Genomic DNA, 20,965 nt, shown 5'->3' on the forward strand with positions numbered 1-20,965 from the left:
GATTTATCGTGTAACCGAAGTTTAAGGATTCCTTTTAGCATTCACGTGGATAACCTCACAATTTTCATTATTTAGGGTCGATTGCCAGTTTTCGCACCGCACAGATTTTTTTTCTAAATCGTTTGGCAATTTTTTGTGATCTTCTGATGACTTTACTAGTCGATAAACGACAGCATAACCTGCAAACATCCTAAGACGGCTTCTCAGATTGTCTCCTAAATCGTTTATATAGGTAAGGGCCAGCAAAGGTTCTATAACACTACTTAGGGGAACGCCAGATATCACTTCTGTTTTACTCGATGACTTTCCGTCAGTTACAGCAAACTGTGACCTCCCTGACAAGAAATCATGAATCCAGTAACATAACTGTGACGATATTCCATAATCACGCAATTTCACTACAAGTCGCTTGTATGGCACTGTGTAAAAGCGTTCTGGAAATCTAGAAATACAGAATCAATTTGAAATCGCATGTGAATAACAGTCAGCACTTCGTGTGAGTAAAGGACTAGTTGTGTTTCTAAATCCGTGTTCACTGTATTTTAATAGGCCGTTCCCTTTGAGGTAATTCATAATGTTCGAACACAATATATGTTCCAAAATCATGCTGCATATCGATGTTAATAATGTGGGACTGCACTCTAGCGAATTACTTCTTCTACCTTTCTTGAATATTGGCGTGATCTGTGCAACTTTCCAATCTTTGGGTACGGATATTTCGTTGAACGAGCTGTTGCATTTGATTGTTAAATATGGAGCTATGGCATCAGTATACTGTGAAAGGAACCTAATCGGTATACACTTTGTGCCGGAGTACTTGCTTTTATTAAGCGATTTAAGATGCTTCACTACTCCGAGGATATCTACTTCTAAGTTACTCATGATGGCAGCTGTTCTTGATTCCAATTTTGGAGTATTAATTCCGTCTTCTCTCGTGAAGGAATTTCGGAAGGCTTTGTTTAGTAAGTTTGCTTTGGCTTCACTGTCATCGATAGTATCTCCACTGCCATCGCGCAGAGAGGGCATTGATTGTTTCTTGCCGCTAGCATACTTTACATACGACCAGAATCTCTTTGGATGTTATGCCAGGTTTCGAGACAGTTTCGTAGTGGAAACTATTGTAAGCATCTCGCATTGAAATCTACGCTAAATTTCGAGCTTCTGTAAAAGATCGCCAATCTCAGAGATTTTGCGTTCGTTTAATTTTGGCATGTTGTTTTTTGTTGTTTCTGCAACAGTGCTCTGACCCGTTTTGTGTACCAAGGAGGATCAGTTCCGTCGTTAGTTACTTTATTTGATATAAATCAACTGCAGTCGATACTATTTCTTTAAATTCAAGCCACATCTGGTCATCACTTTCGTTGTTAATTAGCAAGGAACAACGCGAGCAGCAATGTCGCGATACGATAAATCGCAATCGCGATAGGCTACAATCCGACCTTTATCAAAGTCGGAAACGTGATGGTACGCATTCCTCCTCCTTACACGAGGCATCACAACAACGTTTCTCCAGGCAACGTCGGTCAACTGGTATTTGTGTATGAGAAATCGGTTGGGAACTTTCCTTATGTCAGCACGTTGTAGGTGTCGCCACCGGCGCCAACCTCGTATGAATGCTCTGAAAAGCTAATCATTTGCATATCACAGCATCTTCTACCTGTCGGTTAAATTTCGCGTCTGAAGCACGTCATCTTCGTGGTGTAGCAATTTTAATCGCCAGGAGTGTATTTTCCGAGCAGAGTCTTAAGGCATGGAAAAGACCCACCGTGGTTTAATAGCCGTGTTATAAAACTGCTAAGTAAACAAAGAGAGCTTCAGCACAGATTCAATAAAAGCCAAAACCTAGGTGAACGAAGCGGAAAAAGCTTAAGGAGATTGGAGTTCGATGACTTTGCAAGTACAGTCTTGCCAAACGATCTGACTAAAAACCCTAAGAGGTTTCGGTCTTACGTAAAATCGGTAAGTAGTTCTAAACGATCTATTCAGTCACTTAGCGTTCATAATGGTGCCGAAACAGAGAGTACGCCGAAATACTGAATACGGTCTTTCGAAATTGTTTCACCGCGGAAGATGTAGTGCGCTCGCTCCTTTCAATCATCGTACGAAAGCTGACATGGCAGATATTGAAATAATGTGGAATAGAAAAGCATCTTAAGATGGTTAGTAGCGGACTCCAATAAAAGACGCCTCAACGATCAGTTGGGCTCTGCATTTGGTCTCGAGGGCATTGAAACTAAAACGGCAACAGCAGATGCAGACCGCGACATTATCAGTAACGCCGTCAATAAAAGCGCATCCTACGAAAACGTATTGCGGTTAAGGAGGATGCAGACTTACTCGTTCTCCTCTGCTTCTTGGGCTCGACTGTCCGAAATGTTTACTGCCAGGAAAACTGCAGAGTATTCCACCACTTCTTTCCGTCGAGGAGAAACAGAATCGTTGCCGCCCAGATTTGAACTCTTGCTACACCAATCCATCCGATGTGACACCACCTCTCCTCTTTCTTGACATGGAAAAACAAAACTGTGGAGTGTTTTTCAGAAGACTAGCTATCTGACTGAGCCACCCTGTTCCTCTTCCCAGATGTGAGTCACGAAACTGCAGTCCAGATTGGAAAGAAGTGCCAGATGGTCCTGTGTGGAGGGTAAACCTCCATCGACTCGCTAAACGGCCTTCGGTTCGCCTGTATGTCAAATCAGTAGCCAATGCGAAGTTGGACCTGGCGCTTTTGCTCCAACCAAAGAAGCTGTTTCGTTTCATTCGTATCGCACATTCCGTCAGGCGAAAAAATGTTTGGGAGTGGCGAAGGATGCCACAGAGTGAGGGTTGGTCATCGAGCTTCCTTGGCCTATTGCCAATAGCAACATTATATAAAACAGCCCCAACAAAACTTCTCAAATCGCTCTCGTGTAAGTACTGTAAGACGTCGTGGTCTCATGACCTTCATTGCTTACATATTACGCCCTCACAATTCTATTCCGCTCATCAATATGCTTCATTCGAACCCAAACTCGATAAGATAAAGTCAATGTTGTATGAATTCAGGTAAACAACATGCAAATAACTAATAAATCGCAAGTGTGCACCGAGATTGAATTACTCCAGGCTGGCGTACACACACATTCAAGACTCGACGGTCACAGGGGCTTTTAGTTCAGGAGAGGCAACTGCATGCCAGGTGGCCAGTCCCTTCAGAGGACGAGACAACCTATCTACGTCGGCCAGTGACCGCCCATAGAGCACACAGCGTTTGCCCGAGTGAAAGGGAGAACGACCCCATGTTCGGCTGAAAAGCAAATTCCGCTACATTGTGTAGGAGCGCCCAGCCTACGCATTCTTTACAAACATAGCATGCAGTTTCAGAGGTTTTCACAGGGAGAAAGCAAACGCCAAACGCCGATGCTACAGATTTCCGGATTGGTCACCTTAAACGAAACGTCATTCTCCTGTTTTAAAAGAGCAATGCTGATTGTCAGACGATATTCCTGACGCCTTGAGTGAGGGAGTAATGGAAGAGACCAAAAGATATACCCCTTCATGTCTGGCGTGGGGAGGGGCCATTCCGTTGTCGCTCTTGGAGCGAGGAACAAGTCTCTCCTCAGTACTTCACTGGGAGAGCACCTCTGTCGAGAGTGAATCGGAGTGCGACTCTGTATTCAGTCCTTGCGATTAAGCATTGTTCACTGTGTTGGCCACCACACTTATTGTGCAGTGTGAACAGACAGAGTTATAATTAAACGCCTGTGAACGAATTTTTGAGTGGCATAGCGGTGGACTGCTTATATAAGCGGTGTACCACGCCAATAGTTAGACTAGGGGCGAATAGGAGTCCTTAACTTCATCAAGGTGTAGGGAGAGTTTGATTGGCGAAGGTCAATCCAGTTAGAACGAGCGTTATCTTATTTGTCAGCAGCAAGCGGTGCAGACAGCAGTCATCGCAGCTTACAGTATTGGGCGCTACAGCTCTTGCGAGCCCCATATTTCCTCCACAACAGTACACTTCAGAGCATTTCACACGTGACAGCCTCAACCATACATAGCAACATTGTAACAGATAATTAGTCAAGTTGAGTAGGCATGGCTCTCAGCCATTCTGCCAAGTCAATAACAATCTTAAACTTTGTATAGAAATTTCATTAGCAAATCCTATCCTTAAGAGGCAACTTCACATTCCGAAAAGAACCCAGAAATAACTTGTTCAGTTCATAACTAAAAGTGCCATTGTAATTTCTCAGAAATTTTGTAAAATAAATAATAATTTTCGTTAGTTTCATATTTTTCTTACACTAACTAGCACTACTCCAGTACCCAAGAAGCCCACTAGTTACGCAAGAAATTTTGTGAATTTTTGTGTCATTTCCATACAGCGGACGACTCCAGAAGATATTTATTGCTGAAAGTTTTTCAGGCATTACTCTTTAGAACATTAGGAGCGTCTGTCTGACTTCTGTAGTAGTGTGTGGGTGGAAATTTCATCTTGCAGTAGCCACAGGGTAAATGGTACATCAGATGAATCCATTGTGCAGAATGACAGAATAGCACCCACACGCTCACAGTACGAGAAGGGATGCACGGAAGCTTGCAGCTGCCAGAGAGTAGGGTTTAAGCTCTCAGCTTTCTGCACTCCCTGCTCTGCGAAGACTTGCCACAACGTCGCTAGGAGTCTCATTTACTAGGATGAAGACGACCCGACGATCTTTCCGTCTATGGACGAGCAGTCCTAGCAACCTACTTCTGTCCTGGAACACGTCTCAGACCACCAGTAACCGCGAAGAAACCAAAACATCGAGAGTTTTCAATTATTGAAATGTATGAGTTTTTAATAACACACGAGGTGTGGGAGGAATGTAATGAGACTGATCTTTTATGTACCATAATTCAGCTACACACCGCGGAGTGTTCCCAGTCTTGGTAGCAGCGCTGAAGCTTCAGCACGGTAGCCCTGTCCGCCCCTGGTAGCTGAGTGGTTTCCCACACGGGTTCGAGTCGCATAGTACCAGGTAGTGAATGGGAAGGTTGTAACACGACAAAGTCTGCATGCTAATGGGATGACGGATTCCCTACTTTGCCCATGTTGTCACCTCGTGGATACTGACGAACAGCGTTTAACATGTGGATCGCCGTTAGAGGTATGGCTGCTAGTGCAGAAGATCCTCGCCTGCTACCTACGTATCGCGCCTCGCACAATTGAGCCGCGGCTCCTTCTATGTCCAGAGGATACTTATTTCCCACCTGCGAAGACTCACGCTCTCACATGGTTTAAAGGCATGTCCATATACAACCTCTTTCGAGATGATGAGAAGATGGTACTTGATTACTGGCAATTTTCCCAGGACAGTCATAGCCCACTCGAGGGTACACCCCGATACCGACATCTATTTGCGAACTATTTGTGCAGTGTCTTCGATAAACCCCCTCACAGTTGGAGAGTACCGGGCAGAGGATGACAGCCTTCACGGGGCTCCACACGTTGCGAAATGTTTTATCAACTTGAAACATGGAATCCGTACGCAGATGGGCCATGCACAAGGTTCAAATGGCTCTGAGCACTATGAGACTTAACAACAGAGGTCATCAGTTCCCTAGAACTAAGAACTACTTAAACCTAACTAACCTAAGGACATCACACACATCCATTCCCGAGGCAGGATTCGAACCTGCGACCGTAGCGGTCGCGCGGTTCCAGACTGAAGCGCCTAGAACCGCTTGACCACTGCGGCCGGCCACGCACGTGGAATGGCCTGCAGGATTTGCTTACATTTTTTTCTTTATTATCTATCATCGTACTGTTGTCGTTGTGGTCTTCAGTCCTGAGACTGGTTTGATGCAGCTCTCCATGCTACTCTATCCTGTGCAAGATTCTTCATCTCGCAGTACGTACTGCAGCCTACATCCTTCTGAATCTGCTTAGTGTATTCAACTCTTGGTCTCCCTCTACGATTTTTGCCCTCCACGCTGCCCTCCAATGCTAAATTGGTCATCCCTTGATGCCTCAGAACATGTACTACCAAGCGATCCCTTCTTCTTGTCAAGTTGTGCCACAAACTCCTCTTCTCCCCAATCCTATTCAATACCTCCTCATTAGTTATGTGATCTACCCATCTAATCTTCAGCATTCTTCCGTAGCACCACATCCCGAAAGCTTCTATTCTTTTCTTGTCCAAACTATTTATCGTCCATGTTTCACTTCCATACATGGCTACACTCCATACAAATACTTTCAGAAACGACTTCCTGACACTTAAATCTATACTCGATGTTAACAAATTTCTCTTCTTCAGAAATGCTTTCCTTGCCATTGCCAGTCTACATTTTATATCCTCTCTACTTCGACCATCATCAGGTATTTTACTCCCCAAATAGCAAAACTCCTTTACTACTTTAAGTGACTCATTTCCTAATCTAATTCCCTCAGCATCACCCGACTTAATTCGACTACATTCCATTATCCTCGTTTTGCCTTTGTTGATGTTCATCTTATATCCTAATTTCACGACACTGCCCATTCCGTTCAACTGCTCTTCCAAGTCCTTTGCTGTCTCTGACAGAATTACAATGTCATCGGCGAACCTCAAAGTTTTTATTTCTTCTCCATGGATTTTAATTCCTACTCCGAACTTTCCTCTTGTTTCCTTTACTGCTTGCTCAATATACAGATTGAACAACATCGGGGAGAGGCTACAACCCTGTCTCACTCGCTTCCCAACCACTGCTTCCCTTTCATGTCCCTCGACTCTTATAACTGCCATCTGGTTTCTGTACAAATTGTAAATAGCCTTTCGCTCCCTGTATTTTACTCCTGCCACCTTCAGAATTTGAAAGAGAGTATTCCAGTCAACATTGTCAAAAGCTTTCTCTAAGTCTACAAATGCTAGAAACGTAGGTTTGTCTTTTCTTAATCTACCTTCTAAAATAAGTCGTGTGGTCAATATTGCCTCACGTGCCCATATTTCTACGGAGTCCAAACTGATCTTCCCCGAGGTTGGCTTCAACCAGTTTTTCCATTCGTCTGTAAAGTACATCGTACTATCAGTTTGAAATTCTGTTTCATGGTTTCGAAGGTAGTCTTGTTCTGTTGTTGCTGCGGACGTACATTCTAATTTTGTTTGTCATAAATGAAAGACGCCTTTTTCCTTATTAAAAAAAAGTTGGTAGAGGAAATAAAACAAAAAAAAGTGGTCAGCGCGACGGAATGTCATAGCTAACGGCCCGGGTTCGATTCCTGGCTGGGTCGCAGATTTTCTCCGCTCAGGGACTGGGTGTTGTGTTGTCCTTATCATCGTCATTTCGTCCCCATCGACACGCAAGTCGCTGAAGTGGCGTCAACTCGAAAGACTTGCACCAGGCGAACGGTCTACCCGACAGGATGTCCTAGCCACACGGCTAATATATATGGTAGGGCTTTCAACATGTCGGTCACATTCTTTTGAATGTTCTCTAGAGTCCCAAAATGACCTCCCCAATTTCTGGAATTGAAAAAAGTCACAAGGACTCTGATCAATTGAGCAGGAGGGCTGTAGAACAACAGGAATGCCTTTCGAAGTCAAAAATTCCGTGAAAGAAATGGTGATGTGGCATGGGGCGTTGTCATGATGAAGCATCCACGTATCTGCAATGTTCGGTCTCACTCGATTTACCCTTCTCCTGGTCCTCTCAAGGACACCTTTGTGAAGTTGAACAAGTCATCCAATATCCTTATTGTTAAAAGTCGGTGTAATCTTTACAGGAGCACGCACTCATTTGACGTTCTTGTCGGTTTCTGAAGTTGAGTGACTCTCTGAGTCAGGTCCACCCTCAAAGTGTCCTCACCCTTGCAAAAATGATTTGTGCCAGCGAAAAACTTGTGCTCTTCATAACGAATGTTCCCTACAGGCCTGTTTCAACTTTTTATAGGTCACATTACCGATTCCCTAAGGTTAACACAAAACTTGGTTACATAATGTTGCTCTAAATCACGGTATTCCATTTTCGTAAAACGCAGCAAAAACACAACTTAACTGATGGCGTTCCCAAAAATCAAGTGACGGTTGCATGGTGGTGAAACTATGAATGAGCATCTGAAAGGGATAAACACACCGGTCTACACAAACGGAAGCCCATTTAAATATGATTTTATTTTCCTTTACTTACTGTTTACTCTAAACACGATGCTATGCATTTTTCTCTGTTAAATGCCCACAGTTTTGTTAATTAGTGCTTAGGCTCATTTCTTCAAAAATTCTGTTTTCTGACTTTTTCTTTTTGTACAATTTCAAGAGAATTACTAGACACAAATTCAAATGGCTCTGAGCACTATGGGACTTAACATCTGTAGTCATCAGTTCCCTAGGACTTTGAACTACTTAAACCTAACTAACCTAAGGACATCACACATATCCATGCCCGAGGCAGGATTCGAACCTGCGACCGTAGCGGTCTCGCGGTTCCAGGCTGTAGCGCCTAGAATCGCTCGGCCACACCGGCCGGCACTAGGCACAGAAACTTAATCTTTTTCTTAAATGAAATCAAATAAAATTTACTGAAACTTCTATTCTTATAACTTTTCTCGCAGGTTGAGCAGTTATGTCGATATACAGCCAAATACAAGAGCAAAACTTAAAATGTTGATTTTTGATATTCCTAATATATGATGTTCCATATTGCTTAAATTCAAAGAAATAGTATCGGCAGCAACTGAGAGACTTATAACAAATAAATTAACAAACGATGGAGCTGATCCTCCTTGGTACACAAAACGGGTTAGAACACTGTTGCAGAAAGAAAGAAACAAATACGCCAAATTTAAACCGACACAAAATGCCCAAGATTGGCGATCCTTTACAGAAGCTCGAAATTTAGCGCGGACTTGAATGCGAGATGCCTATAAGAGTTCCCACAACGAAACTTTGTCTCGAAACCCGGCAGAAAATCCACAGAGAGTTTGGTTGTATGTGAAGCATGTTAGCGGCAAGAAACAATAAATGCCTTCTCTACGCGATAACAATGGAGATACTATCGAAGACAGTGCAGCCACAGCAGAGTTACTAGACACAGCCTTCCGAAATGCCTTCACAAAAGAAGACGAAGTAAATATTCCAGAATTCGAATCGAGAACAGCTGCCAACATGAGTAACGTAGGAGTAAATATCCTCGGAGTAATGAAGCAACTCAAATCACTTAATAAAAGTAAGTCTTCTGGTCCAGACTATATACCAGATAGGTTCCTTTCGGAGTATGCTGATGCATTAGCTCCATACTTAACAATCATATACAACCGTTCGCTCGACGAAAGATCCGTACTCAAAGACTGGAAAGTTGAACAGGTCACACCAATATTCAAGAAGGGTAGTAGGATTAATCCGCTTAAGTACAGGCCCATATCATTAACGTCGATATGCAACAGGATTCTAGAACATATATTGTGTTCGAACATAGTGAATTACCCCGAAGAAAACGGTCTATTGACACACAGTCAACGTGGGTTTAGAAAACATCGTTCTTGTGAAACACAATAGTTGTTTATTCATATGAAGTGCTGAGTGCTATTGACAAGGGATTTCAGATCGATTCCGTATTTCCGGAAGGCTTTTGACACTGTACCACACAAGCGGCCCCTAACGAAATTGTGTGCTTATGGAATATCGTCTCAGTTATGTGACTGGATCTGTGATTTCGTGTCTGAGAGGTCACAGTTCGTCGTAACTGACGGAAAGTCATGGAATAAAAAAGAAGTGATTTGTGGCGTTCTCCAAGCCAAGGTAGTGTTATATGCCCTTTGCTGTTCTTTATATATATAAACGATTTCGGAGACAATCTGAGTAGCTGTCTTCGGTTGTTTGCAGATGACACTGTCGTTTATCGAGTAATAAAGTCATCAGAAGATCAAAACAAACTGCAAAACGATTTAGAAGAAATATCTGAATGGTGCGAAAAGTGGCAGTTGACCTTAAATAACGAAAAGTGTGAGGTCATCCACATGTGTGCTAAAAGGAACTGCTTAAACTTCGTTTACACGATAAGTCTAATCTAAAAGCCGTAAATTCAAGTAAATACCTAGGTATTACAATTACGAACAACTTAACTTAGAAGCAACACATAGAAAATTTTGTGGTGAAGGGTAACCAAAGAATGCGTTTTATTGGCAGGACGCTTAGAAAATGTAACAGACTTACTAAGGAGACAGCCTAGACTACACTTGTCCGTCCTCTTTTAGAATACTGCTGCGCGGTGTGGGATCCTTACCAGATAGGACTAACGGAGTACATCGAAAAAATTCGAAGAAAGGCAGCACGTTTTGTATTACCGCGAAATATGGGAGAGGGTGTCACAGAAATGATACATGATACAGGATTTGGGCTGGACATCATTAAAAGAAAGTCGTTTTTCGTTGCGACGAAATCTTCTCACGAAATTCCAATCACCAACTTTCTCCCCTGAATGCGAAAATATTTTGTTGACACCGACCTACATAGGGCGGAACGATCACCACGATTAAAGAAGGGAAATCAGAGCTCGTACCGAAAGATATAGGTGTTCATTCTTTCCGCGCGCTATACGAGATTGGAATAATAGAGAATTGTGAAGGTTGTACGATGAACCCTCTGCCAGGCACTTAAATGTAATTTGCAGAGTATCCATGTAGATGTAGATCCCGGAAACCGTCTCACGTTTAGAGCGTCAGTTGCATTTAAATTGTTTCATATTTTGTGCAATTTATAAATGGAAAGAACTACACTCCTGGAAATTGAAATAAGAACACCGTGAATTCATTGTCCCAAGAAGGGGAAACTTTATTGACACATTCCTGGGGTCAGATACATCACATGATCACACTGACAGAACCACAGGCACATAGACACAGGCAACAGAGCATGCACAATGTCGGCACTAGTACAGTGTATATCCACCTTTCGCAGCAATGCAGGCTGCTATTCTCTCATGGAGACGATCGTAGAGATGCTGGATGTAGTCCTGTGGAACGGCTTGCCATGCCATTTCCACCTGGCGCCTCAGTTGGACCAGCGTTCGTGCAGGACGTGCAGACCGCGTGAGACGACGCTTCATCCAGTCCCAAACATGCTCAATGGGGGACAGATCCGGAGATATTGCTGGCCAGGGTAGTTGACTTACACCTTCTAGAGCACGTTGGGTGGCACGGGATACATGCGGACGTGCATTGTCCTGTTGGAACAGCAAGTTCCCTTGCCGGTCTAGGAATGGTAGAACGATGGGTTCGATGACGGTTTGGATGTACCGTGCACTATTCAGTGTCCCCTCGACGATCACCAGTGGTGTACGGCCAGTGTAGGAGATCGCTCCCCACCCCATAATGCTGGGTGTTGGCCCTGTGTGCCTCGGTCGTATGCAGTCCTGATTGTGGCGCTCACCTGCACGGCGCCAAACACGCATACGACCATCATTGGCACCAAGGCAGAAGCGACTCTCATCGCTGAAGACGACACGTCTTCATTCGTCCCTCCATTCACGCCTGTCGCGACACCACTGGAGGCGGGCTGCACGATGTTGGGGCGTGAGCGGAAGACGGTCTAACGGTGTGCGGGACCGTAGCCCAGCTTCATGGAGACGGTTGCGAATGGTCCTCGCCGATACCCCAGGAGCAACAGTGTCTCCAATTTGCTGGGAAGTGGCGGTGCGGTCCCCTACGGCACTGCGTAGGATCCTACGGTCTTGGCGTGCATCCGTGCGTCGCTGCGGTCCGGTCCCAGGTCGACGGGCACGTGCACCTTCCGCCGACCACTGGCGACAACATCGATGTGCTGTGGAGACCTCACGCCCCACGTGTTGAGCAATTCGGCGGTACGTCCACCCGGCATCCCGCATGCCCACTATACGCCCTCGCTCAAAGTCCGTCAACTGCACATACGGTTCACGTCCACGCTGTCGCGGCATGCTACCAGTGTTAAAGACTGCGAAGGAGCTCCGTATGCCACGGCAAACTGGCTGACACTGACGGCGCCGGTGCACAAACGCTGCGCAGCTAGCGCCATTCGACGGCCAACACCGCGGTTCCTGGTGTGTCCGCTGTGCCGTGCGTGTGATCATTGCTTGTACAGTCCTCTCGCAGTGTCCGGAGCAAGTATGGTGGGTCTGACACACCGGTGTCAATGTGTTCTTTTTTCCATTTCCAGGAGTGTATTACTGTTCTGGCGTAACCACTAACGCCGGAACGAGTATGCGGAACGCAACAGCAGAGAAGGCGGTAAGGAAGCGCTGGCCAGTGGTTCACGGAATCGGACCACGCCTCGCCAGGAGCGACATCTGGAAGAAGTAAATACAAATGGCGCTCCTGCTAGCCTTGGCCGGTCGGATCGACACCGGATCGCGGACGTTATTTATCAGTGACGTGTGTCATCTTGCCTGAACGGTTCACATATCAAGCACTCTACATTGTATCGCTTGTCACCCCTCGTTTACGACTACTATTCCGTGCAGGGTAGCCGCGCGATCTAAGGCGCCTTGTCACGGTTCGCGCGGCTCTCCCCGACGTAGGTTCGAGTCCTCCCTCGGGTATGCATGTATGTTGTGCTTACAAGGGGAAGGCCTCAGACACGGCCAACCGATTCAGCTCAAATTTGGCAGTTCGCTTGTGTACAATCTGAAACGAAGGACTGTAAGATATTTTGGGTCAACACCCCCGCAATTTTGAGAAAATCACCTCTAAAAGCTATGACGAGCAATCGACTCAAAATTGGAGGGATCGATAGATAATTGTAAACAGAGCATTTTTCATCATCAGGTATGGGGTCCGCAAACGCAAAATTTTTGCAGATATCGAGGAAAGAAACTTTTACAACTGCCGCTTCTGTACCCACACGGTAAACACCTTTCGCCGACAGCGCCGATGGCGCAATGGTCAAGGTAATTGGCTGGGAATCGGAAAACCCGGGTTCGAATCTCGAAGAAAAGTGGCGGATGTTATTCTTTTCGTTTGTATTTTTCCCTATCTCAATTGATAGGGATAGGCGGGTTGATAAGGTAAGTAAATCAATAAGGAATGATAATAATACCTTATTAGCCCTCCTATCCCTATTAACTGAGATATGGAAACGTACAAACGAAAAGAACAACATCCTCTAGGTTTCTTCGAAATTTGAACCCGGGTTCTCCAAGTCCCAGCCAATTACCTTGGCCGTTGCGCTATCGGTGCTGTCGGCGAAAAGCGTTTACCATGCGGGTACAGAAGCGGCAGTTGTAAAAGTTTCTTACCTCGTTTCCTGGAAAAGTATGCATTTTCGGACCCTATACCTGATGATGAAATATGCTCTATTTGCAATTATCTATCGATCCCGCCAATTTTGAGTCGATTGCTCGTCATAAACTTTAAGAGCAGTTTTTTTCAAAATTGCGGGAGTGTTGACCCAAAATATCTTAGATTACCGTTTTAGGTGGTACTCAAGCGACCTGCCAAATTTGAGCTGAATCGGTTGGCCGTGTCTGAGGCATTCCCCTTGTTAGTCCTAAGTTAGTTTAAACTAGATTAATTAGTGTGTAAGTCTAGGGACCGATGACCTCAGCAGTTTGGTCCCATAGGAACTTACCACAAAATTCCAATTTTTCGACTACTACTTGTAAATCTCCAAAGTTGAGTATTGTCAATCTGCTTTCTAGAAATAAAACTACTAATGCTATTTGTTTGAATTGCTGTATAGCATTCCGAGAATGCTGCACTCCGTAGGCACCCTATTAGCGACGAGTGGGCAAGACCCCACAATTACCATCGGAAAGCGCATAGTTTACGAGTTATGAGAAACTAGCTAAAACAAGTCCAAAAAATTCGCAGCTTTTTACATATTACTCAGGAAGCATAGGCTTTTCGAAGCTGCAAAGCTGGGTTCGCACTACCGTAACTGGTCCTAACAGCGCATCAGAAAATCATAACTACTTCACGTTTTGCGATTTTGCCATCTAATTTGGTCTGTTCAACGGTCAGATTGAAAAACAACTTTCAGAGCAGTGGCTGTCGTGAATATACATATCAGCCTAGCGCTAATTACGGTGCACTTACAATGTCAGCGGTTCTTCTACTGAGTGCCGCTGTTGGCAATTCGTTACCGTTGGTCGTAACCAGTTAGGTTTTAGTAGAGGGTAGCCAGTGAGAATACCTGAATCTAACGATTCTTGCGGCGGAAGATGCATATTAATTATTTTTGTTTCCGAGATGGAGAGCGCGAAATTAACTAATATTGATTTGATTATTATTAATTTTAATGTTGATTATGCCAAATTTCAAAGAACGCAAAATCCCCAAGATTGGCAAAGTTTTATAGAAGTGCGAAATATGGGGCATACTTCAATGCGAGATGCTTTTAATAATTTTCACTGTCTCTACATAAATTCAAGTCGTTTTATTACTATTTGCAGCATTAAAACTGTTGTTCTTTCTAAAGGAGCTATGACGTAAAAAACACTGTACAAAAGAGAGGGCCTAAACACACTGTTCTGGGCTGGTTGAATAAATAAATAAATAAAACCAACACCACAGCGTAAATCGTTGTGGGTGAAACTGCCAGCAATCACATTTAACGTCTCGATTATCTGAAGCGTATGCTAATGTCTAGATTAGATTAGAATATGCTAAATTCGTTGCGATTTGGAGAATCCAACGAATGTGAACACTAGAGAATAATTGTAGTTTAGTTCAAATGGCTCTAAGCACTGTGGAACTTAACATCTGAGGTCATCAGTCCACTAGACTTAGAACTGCTTAAAACTAACTAACCTAAGGACATCACACACATCCATGCCCGAGGCAGGATTCGAACCTGCGACCGTAGCGATCTGTAGTTTAGCCTGAGATCTGCATTCACCACTGCAATCGTCTGCTCATGTATCTTACTTCCGACCTTGCCACAATTTTCGAGTAAGTGGTTAACTCGGGACCTAATAGCACTAGATATCAGCTAACTTTATTTACGAAGCGTAGGAAATAACGAACGAGAATTTGATTGATTATCAACACACGAGTCACAATTTGTCGTATTCACTTCCCTTAATTCAGAGCGCGTCACGCGAACCATTACCGACGGAAGAGCTGCGGCCAGCGTGAGTGTATTATCACCACAAAGCAATAAAGATGTCATGGATGCTCACCTTCCCACACCGCATGTCCTGCACAGTGCCGCGCCGATAGAACCCATTCCGTAGCGACGATGCTGCCCGAACAATGCCAAAACTTGTCAAGTTCCCTGATCTGCATGTAAATGGCGAAGGGATAAACGCCGACGTGAGTCTCGAAGCCTCCAAATACTCTGCCCTCCGGATGTCCTTCGCTGTTCGCCGTGCGACGCCACCGCTCCCATGCTTCCTTGCCCTTCCGTATTTCCTCCGGCGTGTTGAGACCGCAGTGAACCAAAGCGATGGCAGCGCCCCACGCGGCCAACCAGCAAGCTTGCACCGTGTTCCAGCGATGTGCCGCTCGATGCTTCATTGGGAATTTTGCGCTGATTCCTCTTGCGTGGAGGTACCATCAAATATTGTGCTAATACAAGGTCGTCACACAATACTCTAGAGCAGCATTTTAACTCGAGCTCCTTGTAGAAGCGGAGATGAAGTTAGAATCGAAACCTAAAAGCATGTCAGAGTGTTTCATGCATCGGTTAATCTTTTGAGGAGACGTGGGATTTTGTTTACCGTGGAAGACAAGACTGTCATCATATACCGTCATTTGTTAATCGAACGTCAGATGCTTCACTGATGCCTACTGTGATGTATAATCTTTGGCGTCTACACAAGGCAATATCTCTGCTGCGCACTGCGAGAATATCTTTGGTGCGAAAATGGAAATTAATTCTGTAACTATGATACATCTGCATCTACATACATACTCCGCAATCCACCATACGGTGCGTGGCGGAGGGTACCTCGTACCACAACTAGCATCTTCTGTCCCTGTTCCACTCCCAAACAACGAGGGAAAAATGACTGCCTATATGCCTCTGTACGAGCCCTAATCTCTCTTATTTTATCTTTGTGGTCTTTCCGCGAAATGTAAGTTGGTGGCAGTAAAATTGTACTGCAGTCAGCCTCAAATGCTGGTTCTCTAAATATCCTCAGTAGCGATTCACGGAAATAACGCCTCCTTTTCTCTAGAGACTCCCACCCGAGTTCCTGAAGCATTTCTGTAGCACTCGCGTGATGACCAAACCTATCAGTAACAAATCTAGCAGTCCGCCCCTGAATTGCTTCTATGTCCTCCCTCAATCCGACCTGATAGGGATCCCAAACGCTCGAGCAGTACTCAAGAATAGGTCGTATTAGTGTTTTATAAGCGGTCTCCTTCACAGATGAACCACATTTTCCCAAAATTCTACCAATAAATCGGAGACGACTATCCGCCTTCCCACAACTGCCATTACATGCTTGTCCCACTTCGTATCGCTCTGCAATGTTACGTCGAAATATTTAATCGACGTGACTGTGTCAAGCACTACACTACTAATGGAGTATTCAAACATTACGGGATTCTTTTTCCTATTCATCTGCATTAATTTACATGTATCTATATTTAGAGTTAGCCGCCATTCTTTACACCAATCACAAATCCTGTCCAAGTCACCTTGTATCCTTCTACAGTCACTCAACGACGACTCCTTCCCGTACAGTGCAGCATCATCAGCGAACAGCCGCACATTGCTATCCACCCTATCCAAAACATCATTTATGTAGATAGAAAACAACAGCGGACCTACCACACTTCCCTGGGGCACTCCAGATGATACCCTCACCTCCGATGTAAACTCACCATCGAGGACAACGTACTGGGTTCTATTACTTAAGAAGTCTTCGAGCGACTCACATACTTGGGAACCAATCCCATATGCTCGTACCTTAGTTAGGAGTCTGCAGTGGGGCACCGAGTCAAACGCTTTCCCGAAGTCAAGGAATATGGCATCCGTCATATACCCTTCATCCATGGTTCACAAGATATCATATGAAAAAAGGGCGAGTTGAGTTTCGCAGGAGCAATGCTTTCTAAAGCCGTGCTGATACATGGACAGCAACTTCTCTGTCTCAAGGAAATTCATTATATTCGAACTGAGAATATGTTCGAGAATCCTGCAACAAACCGATGTTAAGGATATTGGTCTGTAATTTTGAGGATGCGTCCTTCTACCCTTCTTATATACAGGCGTCACCTGCGCTTTTTTCCAGTCGCTCGGGACTTTACGTTGGGCAAGAGATTCGCGATAAATGCAAGCTAAGTAAGGAGCCAATGCCGTAGAGTACTCTCTGTAAAGCCGAATTGGAATCCCATCAGGACCTGGCGATTTGTTTATTTTCAACCCATTCAGCTGCTTCACAACCCCAGGGATGTATATCATTATGTCGTAATCTGTACGAGATTCAAACGGCGGTATGTTTGTACGATCCTCCTGCGCGAAAGATTTCTCAAATGCTAAATTTAAAATTTCAGCTTTCGTTTTGCTGTCTTCTATTGCCAGGCCAGACTGATCAGTGAGTGACTGGATGGAAGCCTTCGACCCGCTTACCGATTTTACGTAAGATCAGAATTTCCTTGGGTTTTCAGCAACATCTTTTGCTAAGGTATGACTGTGGTAGTGGTTGAATGCTTCCTTCATCGCTCTTTTTATAGCAGCACGAATCTCTACTAACTTTTGCCAGTTCTCAATCTCCCGATATTTATTCTTTCAATAACGATCAATGTGGTCTATAAATCGTTAAACATGCAGTACTTGGCCAACATAAAATTATTAATATAACAGTCGAAGCAGTAGCTTTCTTCATAGCTACAACTTGAAACATCGCCTCTGAAAAATTATTGAATTACTGTGCTGATAAACCTCTACGTTATTTGATTTTCAAGCAGCTGAGCAAAACTGACACACAATATTTCTATTGCAACGCAATCTGACTTTCAAAAATCCCTACAAAAGAATGGCCCGGACAAACAATAACCTATACCTTTCATGAATCACTTACCTCACAAAAATCTTCGTTACTCAAACTACTGCAATACAGCGAGCGACAACAATTTCAACAACTGAAGGCACTAACTAGGCATAGTCAGCAAATGAAAGATTTTTATTGAGAACAAACAATGTATTTACCTTAATAATGTTTAAAAGTCATCATATATATATATATACAGGGTGTCCCAGCTTACCCCAAGTAAGTGTCCCTCTTGACAAGTATGGAGGTGTGATTACACATGTCAATCACATCGCGATTACGGGCAGCATGGGGTTCACGCCTGAGCCTCAGGACGTGCGCTAGCAGCGCATGTCGGGTGTTTCAAGCGTCAACTTCGCGTCTCAATATCTCGGGATGTAATGGAAATATTGCGATGCAATTAACGCCATTGTGTATGTGCTTTGTCATGCTATGGATTGCTGAAGAAAAAATATAGGAGGACCATTTAAAAAAACATAAGTTTGTGTTAAAAAACACATATGCTTTCGTTTTAGAATGTTTCTAAATATGTACATTCATGGGCCCCAGCCCTACATTGATACCGGTGAAAGTCGTTTTCAATAGCTGTTATTGTTCCAGAGATATTTTGGGTGGACAAGATAGCTGGGACACCCTTTCATGATATCCAGTATTACAAATTTACTCTTTCTGGCGGACACACGTCCAGATCGTCCGCTCTTAAAAGTCTTCCATCTCTCTCCCCACATCCACCACTGCTGGCGGCTCACCTCCAACTGCTCAACGCTACGCGCTGTTCACATCATACTGCCCAACACTACAATAGCGAATTTTCCAACAATGCTAACCAGCCACAGACTGCAAACAGCACAGTCAGTGGCGTTACCAACATAAAATCCTAAACAGCCTACTTACAAACTTACTTGATTATTTTATTACTTTCGTATACTGCTTGTCATAGCTGATACACAGTACAACAGTTGAGACTGATGTCAAATCTTAAGACAGTGTACATAAACATTTCCTCATAGATTCCTTTGGTATTATAGATTCGATCTGTATTTACGATTTCCTTTTAGATTGTAGAATACGATTAATAGCTAGATAGGTCTTTTCTTTTTCGCTTTGAATAGGAATTCAGGTATGGCGCTATGTGCTCGTAACATTCATACTAGTATTTCTCATTATGTGTATTGTACATTGCAACCAGACGCCTGTGCAAGCTGATTTGTAAAATCTATGACACTGTAGATATCCGACTTTCGGAAAAAAATGTCATTCACACAATCCTGAAGATAGCAATGGCAGATAACTGCGAAAGATGTCGTACTATCAGCTTAGCGCTTCATACATCAAAGTTCCTGACAAGAATAGTACGCAGAAGAATGGAAAGGTGAACTGAGGGTGTGTTAGATGACGATCACTTTCGGTACCGTGCTTCATAATGGAAGCAAAACGGAAGAAAAACCACGATACGTTCTTTGTCGATAGTGTAAAATGGTGCAAAATTTATGAAGTTCTCAGACAATAGATGTAAGCTATACGGAAAGGTGAGTGTTGTGCAGTAGGTACAAGAAACAAGGGTGAACATTAAAAATGCATGAGCTTAGAGGAAGTGCTCGATTTAAAAACGCTGGAAGACAGAGATGAATTCTTTCGCCACTATTGCTTAATCGTACTTCGAAGAAGCAATGACGGGAACAAAACAAAGTTGTGGGAATGGGATTAAAATTAAGAGTGAAAGGATGCGACTGATGACATTGCTATCGTAGTCAGATTGAAGAAGAATTACAGGACCTGTTGAATGGAATGAACAGTGTAATGACCGAGGGTAGACCGAAAAAAGAGGAAAGTAATGAGGAATAGCAGAATTATCGATAAACTTAAGATCAAATTTTGGTACCAATAAGCAAATGAAGTGAAGGAATCCTGAAACTTTGGAAGCAAAGTTACACACGTCAGACTAATCAAGGGAGACATAAGAAGCTGACTAGGAAAGCCAAAGAAGGCGTTCTTGGCTTAAAGCGGTCTGCTAGTACCAAACATCGACTGTACTTTCTGGAAGAAATTTCTGAAATTTGAATTACAGCATTGTATGACAGTGAATCATGGATTGTGGGAAAGCCGGAACAGAGGAGAATCGAAGCGTTTGAAGTATGGTGCTGTAGAAGAAAGTTGAAAGTTATGTGGACTGATAAGGTAAGGAATGAGGAACGCCGGCAAGAAGAAGAGGCAGGACAATGGGACATGCATTAAGAGATCAGGGAATAATTTCCATGGTTCTAGAGGGACCCGTAGGGTGAATAACCATAGGAGACGACAAAGACTGCAATGTAGCCAACTAATGATAGAAGTGCTTCTCTGAGATGAAGCACCAGACACAGGATAGCGAGTTGTGGTGGGCCATGTCAGGCCAGTATAAAAGATACTACGTAAATAGGCGTGCATGGTGGCCCGAAAAGAAATACCAAAAATTAATTCCTATTTCACAGATGATTTTGACTAGTCAAAATTATGTATTTGCAATCTTATCCCACACCAACATTTCTAGAGTAGCAAATCCATAAAAAATTTAATATAAAATAATTAGTGCCTCCATTTTAAAAAATATATTTCTCTTCTAAGTTTGGGGTGGAGCACACTTTTCCTCTACGCAGAGATGTTTCATTCTTTACTATTAAATCATTAGCAAAAAAAAAAAAAAAAAAAAAAAAAAAAAAAAAAAAAAAAAAAAAAAAAAAAAAAAAAGAGAGAGAGAGAGAGAGAGAGAATGGCTCTGAGCACTATGGGACTTAAGTTCTGAGGTCATCAGTCCCCTAGAACTTAGAACTACTTAAACCTAACTAACCTAAAGACATCACACACATCCATGCTCGATGCAGGATTCGAACCTGCGACCGTAGCGGTCGCGCGGTTCCAGACTGTAGCGCCTAGAACCGCTCGGGCCCCCCGGCCGGCAATCATCAGCACAAAAATGCACCAAATAAAGGTATAACTGTGATTAATGAGGTAACAATGGCCAATAACAAAATTTAATATATGGAACATCATTATCTTCAGTAATTTAAAAACTGAC

General features: G+C 43.6%; 1 protein-coding gene across 1 annotated transcript in view; it reads right to left on the bottom strand.

Moving 5' to 3' along the window:
• The window catches only part of LOC124716824 (collagenase-like), a 57,455-nt gene extending 42,028 nt beyond the window's left edge, over window positions 1–15,427 (bottom strand). The window contains exon 1 of the mRNA XM_047243377.1: window positions 15,091–15,427. Coding sequence (XP_047099333.1) covers window positions 15,091–15,427 — 337 coding nt within the window. The remainder of the gene's footprint in view (window positions 1–15,090) is intronic.
• Window positions 15,428–20,965: the final 5,538 nt, after the last annotated feature.

This window comes from Schistocerca piceifrons, chromosome 9 (assembly GCF_021461385.2).
Source record: "Schistocerca piceifrons isolate TAMUIC-IGC-003096 chromosome 9, iqSchPice1.1, whole genome shotgun sequence".
Lineage (NCBI taxonomy): Eukaryota > Metazoa > Arthropoda > Insecta > Orthoptera > Acrididae > Schistocerca > Schistocerca piceifrons.